The sequence below is a fragment of the Pempheris klunzingeri genome, chromosome 4, assembly GCF_042242105.1.
Source record: "Pempheris klunzingeri isolate RE-2024b chromosome 4, fPemKlu1.hap1, whole genome shotgun sequence".
Lineage (NCBI taxonomy): Eukaryota > Metazoa > Chordata > Actinopteri > Acropomatiformes > Pempheridae > Pempheris > Pempheris klunzingeri.
Window position 1 is genome coordinate 22,968,495 of NC_092015.1, and position 9,518 is coordinate 22,978,012.

The 9,518-nt window shown below is 40.5% G+C and overlaps 1 protein-coding gene across 1 annotated transcript in view; it reads left to right on the top strand.

The window, feature by feature from the left end:
• The window catches only part of nf1a (neurofibromin 1a), a 133,858-nt gene extending 125,146 nt beyond the window's left edge, over positions 1 to 8,712 (top strand). The window contains exons 47-56 of the mRNA XM_070828767.1: positions 444 to 575; positions 878 to 1,013; positions 3,325 to 3,485; positions 3,616 to 3,738; positions 3,834 to 3,952; positions 4,080 to 4,180; positions 6,155 to 6,297; positions 6,522 to 6,568; positions 7,432 to 7,648; positions 8,460 to 8,712. Of these exons, the coding sequence (XP_070684868.1) occupies positions 444 to 575; positions 878 to 1,013; positions 3,325 to 3,485; positions 3,616 to 3,738; positions 3,834 to 3,952; positions 4,080 to 4,180; positions 6,155 to 6,297; positions 6,522 to 6,568; positions 7,432 to 7,648; positions 8,460 to 8,602 (1,322 nt within the window). The 3' untranslated portion in view covers positions 8,603 to 8,712. The remainder of the gene's footprint in view (positions 1 to 443; positions 576 to 877; positions 1,014 to 3,324; positions 3,486 to 3,615; positions 3,739 to 3,833; positions 3,953 to 4,079; positions 4,181 to 6,154; positions 6,298 to 6,521; positions 6,569 to 7,431; positions 7,649 to 8,459) is intronic.
• Positions 8,713 to 9,518: the final 806 nt, after the last annotated feature.

Sequence of the window (9,518 nt, forward strand, 5' to 3'; positions counted from 1 at the left end):
GACATCTGTTATCCAGCCTTTGCTTATGAAGAAACACAAGCCACCACCCCTCCTTTTCCCTGTAAGCTCTGTTAGGCTGTCTGCTCGGAGGAGTTGGAAGCCTGGCAGGTGAAGTGCAGTGTCTGGTGTGTGCTTACCAAGCCAGATTTCTGTGAAGCAGAGGGCAGCAGCTCTTCTGAAGTCCGTGTTGGTTCTGTTTAGAAGCTGCAGTTTGTCCATCTTGTTGGCCACTGAGCGGACATTGGCCAGGTGGATAGACGGGAGCGCAGATCGAAAGCCCTGCTGCCACAAAAGTTAGTCTGGAGCCCTGTGTAGTATTATTGTTTTGTCTGGGCGGAGTTTGTTTATTGTATTGTATTGTTTGTTTATTCTAATACAGAAGTATTTGCCTCATTTGGATCAGTGTCCCTGAATGTCTTTATGTCTCTGGCTTGTATCTCTAGGCTATCGACACCCATCACCCACCACAGTAGCGAGGACAGTGAGAATTCTGCACACACTGTTATCTCTCATCAGCAAGCATCTGAAATGTGACAGGTTTGAGGTCAATACCCATAGCGTGGCCTATCTGGCTGGTAAGTAACACTCTATGTCCTTTTGCATGTATAGCTTTATTAATACATTTCTGCACTACACCAGACCTGCCAATTGCACCATGTGAAATAACTGTCATCCTTTTCATTTTCAATCCTTTTTTTAGATATGATCATCTTAGGAAGGTTTTCTGTTTTGTAGATTTACTTTAGAAAAATAGGTGAACACATTTAATAAAAAAAAACGTAGTACCTACATTGTAGGCTCTTGGTTATGGAGGTTTGGTTGGTCTGGGTCTGCCGTGCTATCATTGACCATCATACCGCTTTATTATTTTGTCCAGCACTGCTCACTGTATCTGAGGAGGTACGGAGTCGCTGCAGTCTCAAACACAGGAAGTCACTACTGATTTCTGACATCTCCATGGACCCCGTACCTATGGACTCCTACTCCAGTCACATCACTGATCCTAGCTGCAGGTGAGCCATGAACATAGGGGAAATCCAAAAATGAAGTTGTATGATCCATCCACAACGAAATAGATAAAGTTGAAATTCAGCCTGATGAACACTCTGATGACTTGACTTTACTTACTTTAAGATGCTGACTACTGTTTTCAGGGCCTGTATTCTGTATTCTATTCAACAAGTTAGCATTATCATCGTGAGTATACTAGCATGCTGATGTTAGCATTAAGTACAGCTTCACAGAGCTTTTTAACATGGCTATACACATTAACCTAGCTGCTATCTGGTAGGCCTGTGCCAAGCACCGGCACACTATTATCATCCATCATACTTACTCATGTGAATGTCATTCAAACATTCAATACCCAACTTGACTGGGAACAGGGAGCTATGACTTTTCATGTTCATTCCATTCATACTTTCCAAAAAAAGTTTCCCAACTTTCTAGCATTTTCAACTCTTAACTGCACATGCATATGTTCAGTTAGTAACTCCATTTAAACATCAAAATATTCCACATCTTGTGCACATTCTGGATGGTATTCAACTTTTGGAATTATTCAGCCTTCTTATTCAATAAAGTTATAAAGGAAGTCACTTAGAAAATCATTAAAACCCACTCATCTTCAACCTACTCTAACTTTTTCACACATTCAGGTACAGTGCTTGGAACTTTCACATATTAATTCAACTTTTTCATACCATTCAAACTTTCACAGCGCTGAAATGTTCTCACAACCATCTCACAAACAAAATTTGTTCTCATAAAAACATGCGGGCAGCACTTGGGCTCTTTTCTGTACTTGGACCCGGAGCAGGAGAGCCACCCTTCACCACCCTGGGAGTGTTTAAAAAATGCAGATATTTTTGTCTGCTTTTCAGGTCATTGACGCAACATGTTTTCTGATGCACGCTCTCTGTCTGCTGGTGGGAGTGTGCTCGCCTGTGTGTGTGTGCGTGCGTGCGTGCGTGCGTGCGTGCGTGCGTGCGTGCGTGCGTGCGTGCGTGCGTGCGTGCGTGCGTGCGTGCGTGCACCAGCACATCGGGGCGGAACTCCGCCGTGTGCGATACAGAGAGCAGAGGAGAATTGTAAACGCGCGACCATGTAGAGACAGATATGACATGCTGTCGTGTAAATTTGATAAATAACATAAGGCTATTTAGTTTGTTTAATAAAAGAACAAAGTATAGACCTGTTCTATAGGAAAGGGAACCTTAAATGACTTCTGTTGTGATCTGGTGCTATATAGAAAATAAAATTAAATATCATTAACTTGACCTTCAAGAGGAGGCGGGGGGTGCCGTTGGGGGGGGCGGGGCGCTCCCCTAATATAATGGTAGGAGAAACACTGTTATATTTTGCATCCTTCGTCATTTTCCGACCATAGCTGGACATATCCCACCAAAAGTCCGAAATTTATTTCAGTGTCAACTTTTCAGCAGCTGCTTCCTCATTCAAAGGCCAGTCTGCCTTTGAATGAGGAAGGATGATGAAATTTCAGCATGCATACTGAAATGTCTTCAGAAATTGCATTCTCTAGTTTTCCATATTCTTCTTCCATATATTTTTCACCGAAGAACTTGTCCTACACCGTTGCCAGCACAGATGTCTTTTCTTAGAGATTGGCCCAACCATTTTTTTGCTATTGCAGAAAAAGTAACTCAAAATGTGTCCATTCATTTGAATGGAGATCTAAAATTTGAAATACTTTCCATTACTATAAAAGAGGCAGAATGTTCAGAGCTAAAGTGAGTGAGATCATCCCCAGAGTGCAAAGGAGTTTTTAAATCGTCCAAAAATCTCTTATTAACCCTGCTCCCACTACTACATCAAAATGTAGGAAAATTTGTGCCTGTCACAGACATGTAACTATGGAAGCAATTACACTCTGTTTTTGAATTCACAGCCTCAAACAACAAGAGATCCGTTCAACTATCTCATTCACTCATATTATTTTGCATCTGAAGCTTTTGATCAAACACATAAATGTGGGACTTTTTTAACTCTGATATCTTAGTCATTTTTAACTCTCTCCAAACTAATTACAAACTTACATCTTCAACAAACTTTTCCAATGCTCATGAAGGAATGTGTTCATCGATACAATCTATGGTTTTTGAACCATAATGTCGGGTTTGTGTAGTACCTTGGCAGGCTCTCTTTGTGTTATCTAGTATTGATAGATAATTTAAAAATAAAAGGTAATGAGAATTCCATATGTCATAGTTTGGTTCATATCATTCATTGTCTGAGTTTTAGGTTTTAATGAGTCATTATGTTGTCTTCTGTTATCTGACCTTTGTCTATTGACCTTGCTCTTAGAGCTCTGCGAGAAACTCAGCCATGGGCGTCACCTCAGGTTTCAGAGTGCTACCTTTCCGCCCATCACTACCCGACAGTGGGCCAGATCAGCCCAAGAACACGCAAGTCCATGAGCCTGGACATGGGCCAGCCTTCACAGGCCAATACGAAGAAGCTCCTGGGTATGACTTATCCTTTTGCTATGTACAGTAGATGTTGATCTTTCCTTAGAAGGAGCAGCATTCAAAAATAAAACCTGTATTTTAAAGCTACAGATCGTAAATGTATTTGTTGTGTTTGTATTTTTGCAAGGCACCAGGAAGAGCTTTGATCATCTTATATCAGACTCTAAAGCACCAAAGAGACCAGAGATGGAGTCAGGTATGACTACACCTCCCAAGATGAGACGTGTAGCAGAGAATGACTACGAGTTAGGTAAGAGCACAGCCTGGCCTGTCTTTCTACGTCTGATATGATATAAGTTTCTTTGAGGAGATATTTAATGCAAATCCACCATGTGATATTTACAGAGACGCAAAGAATTGGAAACTCTCACCTTCGCAAGGTGTCAGTATCAGAGTCCAATGTCCTGCTGGATGAGGAGGTATTGACAGACCCAAAGATCCAGGCTCTGCTGCTTACTGTGCTGGTGAGGAAACGCATCTCACATCTTTACAAACTTCAAATGAGTGGAATATGATGGATAGTAATCAAAGGCTGTTACTTTTCATCTTGTATTTACTGACTCTGCTTGTTATGTTGCTCTGATTTTCCAGGCCACCCAGGTCAAATACACCACTGATGACTTTGACCAGCGAATTCTTTACGAGTACTTAGCTGAAGCTAGTGTTGTCTTCCCAAAAGTTTTCCCAGTTGTGTAAGTAGCCAACAATATTGCCTTTCTTTTTGTTAGAGTGTAGTCGTGTAGTAGAATATTTTGAGTAGTTTTAATAGGATTAAAAATTTGATTGATCGCCAGAATGTATGTAGGAAGAAAAGTGGGAAAGGAAAGACGCATACAATATATAGTGTAAGCTGGGAGCTAAATTGCATTGCTTTATTGGTGGCTTTGAGCTAAATTGTGTTACTGGCTTAACTTTGTATGAAGACGCAGCTGAAAGAGATCGAAGAATTGGAAGAATCAGAAAGCATCTAAGTATGGCTGAGTTTGAGTTGAATAAAACTGATATTGTATAAAAGATGTAAAACATTTTAAGGTTTGAATGCAGTTTGTACCTGAAAGTGTGAATGAGTAGATAAGAGTTGAAAAATGCTGCCCAAGAGGGAAAATGTCTAAGTCCATGATTTGAGTGCTGGGATTTTCTGCTGCCAGTGAAGGCACAGTCATATCAGTTAAGAATTCACCAACATTTAATGGAGATTCACATGAAGGTAAGGCACGTTGCTTAAAGAGTATAATTGCTCTCACTGAGATTTCTCAACGTTGGGGAGAGGAGACTCAGGTGAACATACTGATAGAGTTGCACGCAAAGTTATTTAACCCCTGTTGCAAATGTATTGGTGTATTGGAAAAATGTGCAAACTTTCAGCTGTGTTCAGTGGACAAGAACAATTGAAATACCTCAACACAACTAATACCACAAATGGTTTCTTCAAATTCAACAAAATATGCCACCTTTAATGACCACTTCAGTCTCAAAATTATTCACAAGCATCTTAGTACTTCGTAGAGCACCCTTATGCGTTTATGACCTGCCGCAAATGTGATGCATAACCAGACACCAGGTTCTGACAGCATTCCTGATTATCTTCGAACCTTTGAAATATGCTTCCAACAGTATCTCTAGGAATATTTTGTGCCTTTGCCATCTTTTTGTATCATTTTCCTTGCTTGGGGCAATTATGTCTTCTCTTAACTTTTTGGACAATTCTCGACACCAAATGTCACTGTGAACAAACCCTTTGCCAGTCCGGGTATTTTATCTATCTCAAGCACACCTAATGCAACTAAAGAGGCTGTTGATTAGTTGCATCAGGTGTGCTTGAGACAACAATTGATTTGCAAATGAGTAGTCTTAAGAGGGATTCTATTCAGGGGGTTGAATAATTTTGAGAATGCAGTGATGATTAAAAGTGCCATTTTGTGTTGAATTTAGAGAAACCACCTGTAAAATTAGTTGTGTTGCGCTATTTCAATTGTTCTTATTTGAGTTGTTCATTGAACAAGGCTTTCCAATACACCTAATTTGCAATGAGGGTTGAATAATCTCTATTCTGCGATTCTGCCCCATACACACAAATGCAAAGTCTCTGAAGGGCTGAAAATTTGCATTAAACTTGAACTGCAATAGTGCACTGCAATTGAAAAGTATGAAAATGTTTGAGGTGGGTGAAAATGGGTGACCAGCATTTCTATGCCAACAATCTGTGACACCTGCTTATTTCATGGTACCAAAAGAAGAAAATATGGCCCATAATTTGTGGTTTTCTAAGTTGCGGAACTTTCCTGATCCTGCTTGACAAATTAGCAGACATACTGACGTACCCTGCCACATTATGAAGCATTTCAGCTCTGCTATATATCTGCTCTATGCTGAGATTTTACAATGCTGGTAGTTTTTTTTTGTGTTGGTTACACTCAGAATTTTCACAGTAAGCTCTTTGCTGAATTTTCACTGCAACATGTCCTGTAGCTGCTGAATTATTCCAGATAATTGCTGGAGTGAATTTCTACTTTGAAAAAAAGTCAAATTTTACTTTTACTAAAGTTAACTAACTTTCATTTAGTCACAGCCACAGCACAAGCTGTCAACCTGTGTTCATGCATGCATATAGACCATCATTTATACAGACATAACAATACATGTTTGTGTCTACATTTCCTCTTTAGCCACAACCTGCTGGACTCCAAGATCAACACTGTGCTGTCCATGTGCCAAGACACCAACCTCCTGAATCCTGTCCATGGCATTGTCCAGAGTGTGGTGTATCATGAGGAGTCACCCCCCCAGTACCAGCCCTCCTATTTGCAAAGTAATACATGCTGACATTTTCACATTTTGTACAGGCAAAGCATGTTAACACCACTTGCCATACAGTTTGGACATCTTCTCCTAAAGCTATAACAGACAACAGCGCTGTGCTTTTATAAGAAAGCATTCACTCCATCACCCTGACTCCCCTACCTTCTATGTTACCTCTCCTCCTCCCTCTTTATCTCCCCTCCTTCCCTTTTTTCCCTTCCTTTCACTTCACAGGCTTTGGCTTTAATGGACTTTGGAGGTTTGCTGGACCATTCTCTAAGGTATGAATGATTCCTCCTGTCATTTTTTTCATTCTCTCTGAGGCACACTTCACTGCCACTTAGGAAATAATGAGCTAATTAAGAAATGTCATGACAGCTCTGCAACCATCTTGCCACTTGGTGTGGCGATATATGATGCATCTGCTTCACACTCACATGCACACACACAACACACAGCAGGAGCAGAGAGGTTGGAGATCATTTGAGATCAAGTTAATCATTGAATGCTGAAACTGTGAAATACAAAACTGAAATACTTTTTCCCCCTAGGAAGTTTTAGTTTTCTGAAAACTGAGAAGCAAATGATGCAGCTGCATATTGCTGGAACTTTCACAGAGACCCCTGTTTCAAATACAGTGATTAGTTAATGAACAAACAATTAAAGGATGTCTAAATAGCTAAAAAAGATTTTTTGTTTTCGCAAATAGAAAGTAATTCAAACAAAAAGGCAATGTTTTAGATTAGCTTCACAGTGACCAAAACTTGCCAATAATTACACAATAACCCTTTTTTTCCATAGAGATTGCGCAATATTAGCATAAAAGAAGACCAATAATTTGAGTGATTAACAACAAATTAGGTTATGAATGAATTAAGTAATGTTTTCACATAATACAAGTTAAATCATCTGGACATGGACTGGTGTAAAAATTAGGTGTTTGTGTTAGTATGATGTAGTATTGATAATTCTAATAAAGATTTTGTTGTGTTTCAGTGATTATACATAAATCATTAGGTTACACTTGATGAATGAACACATATTTGATCATCAGTAGTGTTAAACCAGTCAGTACTGTTGTCAAGCAGCCTAAAATTTTTCATCTTCTCTCTTCCCCCACCAACACTCACCCACGCACCTGCAGCAAACACAGATACCGGACTATGCCGAGTTGATTGTCAAGTTTCTGGAGGCGTTGATAGACAGCTACTTACCAGCAGCTGATGAGGAGCGAGGGGAGGAGCAGCTGAGGACGCCCACTTCCCCCTACCCCCCCACCAGCCAGAGCCAGCTCAGCATTACTGCCAACCTCAACCTGTCTAATTCCATGACCTCGCTGGTCACCTCACAGCACTCATCAGGTCTCTCTGTCGTTCTCTCACACACAGACACACACACAGACACACACACACACACACACCACAGTTCCTCTTTCCAGGTAATTCAGTCACTCTCCAGTGCACTCCACTGCAGTCACTCTAAAAAAGGAAAGAGAAAAGAAGCAAGTCACCTGTATATGCCAGAGTTCCTCATTATTTGAAAAAAGAACACATCAGATGGAGAAAAATTCAGTACTTGAAGTTGATAAAGAAAGTTCAAATGATATCAAATGTATCTTTTTTTGTCTTGTTTGATAGTTTCTAGTACGTCACAGAAGGAAAATCACTACAAATGATTCAAAAGCATCAACAAAATGAAAACTGTGAGTGTTTCTCACAGATTACCACAGAACTTGGTGGTTGATACTGAGGGGCTGTGCATTCATGAGCTATCATAAATGACAGGAAAAGGGGAAGTTTGCTAGAATAACATAATGTTTTACAAGAAACTTGAGGATTCATTCTAATACAGAAAGAAACTAGAAAGGTATATTATTCTAATATATTGAGTGTTTTAAAGAGTGCTTTAGGGTTTTAAAACAACTTAAAGCACACACAGCTCATAAATCCTATGCTTGCCTGACAAAAAGTGTCTAATACAACAGATATTGGAAAGAACTGCCACTGTCAACGGACAACCAAGTGAGTGTCACGTGATTGACAGACCCAGCATCAATAGGCTACTTGTGCTGTAATCGTGCACAACATGCTCACTAAAAATTTTAATTCTGTTCATAATATGAAGCAAGTGTGCTAAAAGAGTGTGTTATCTGTCCTCCCTATGATCCTCCAGGTGTTGATAAGGAGAACGTCCAGCTGTCCCCTAGTTCTGCTCTATCCAGTGGGGGTCGCACTCGCCACGGTTCAGCCAGTCAGGTCCAGAAGCAGCGCAGTGCAGGCAGCTTCAAGAGACCCAGCATCAAGAAGATAGTCTGATAAGCCAGAAAACAATCATCCCCCCTTCCTCCTCCATCCTGCCCCTCCACCAGTCTTCATGCTGCACTCCACTTTTTACTCCCTTTACTTCCTTCTTCATGGTAGTTGCTCTGGCAGGAGAACAAGTGATTTTACTAGGAGGAATATATCAGTAGGGGCAGACGTGGATTTTGTGCTGCTTGAGATTTTCTTTCAAGTCTTTCATTTGAGACAGCTCATGGTGGAGGAGAAGCTTCTGTTGAATCCTGTGTGTTCTCCTCTGGAGTCAGTGTTTAACTTCTTCACAGATGTTTAGCAGCAATTTGAGTCCTCTGCATCAATGGAGGTTACACATGTGAAACTGTTGGAGAAAAAAAATCCCTCTGAGGCTGATGGGAATACAGTCCAGACATCAAGGTTCAGTTTGGACATGGACCATGACATTTCTCTGACAGTCAATACAGGGAGGAACCAGAAATGGATATTCTGTCTTTATGCTAAAGTTTGATCCATAACGCCTTCCATATTACTAAACACTCCTGTGTTAGCCAGATGGACCGAATGACATCAGCATTTGGAGGTGGGGGCTTCACTCTGGACCTGCTCGGACATCTCTGCTGAACTCTCCTAATCCTGTACATATTTTACATAGACAGATTATGTATAACTAGTCCTTAGTGCTAATATAGATGTTGACATTTTCTCCATGGTGTGCCTTTGTCAGGGTTTTTTCAATGTGTACAATTTGTAAAGTAAAAATCAAACCTTGCTGGGGACAAAGAAAAGGTACTAAATATGGAGGCAAGCCGTCCATGTCACCACAAGTTCACACGAGCTGCCTCAAGACTGGCCTCCAATGATCGTCAAATATACAATCATCCATATACCCTGTTGCCTGAAAGTATTTATCCTGTACAGCTAGATAGTGCTACAGAAA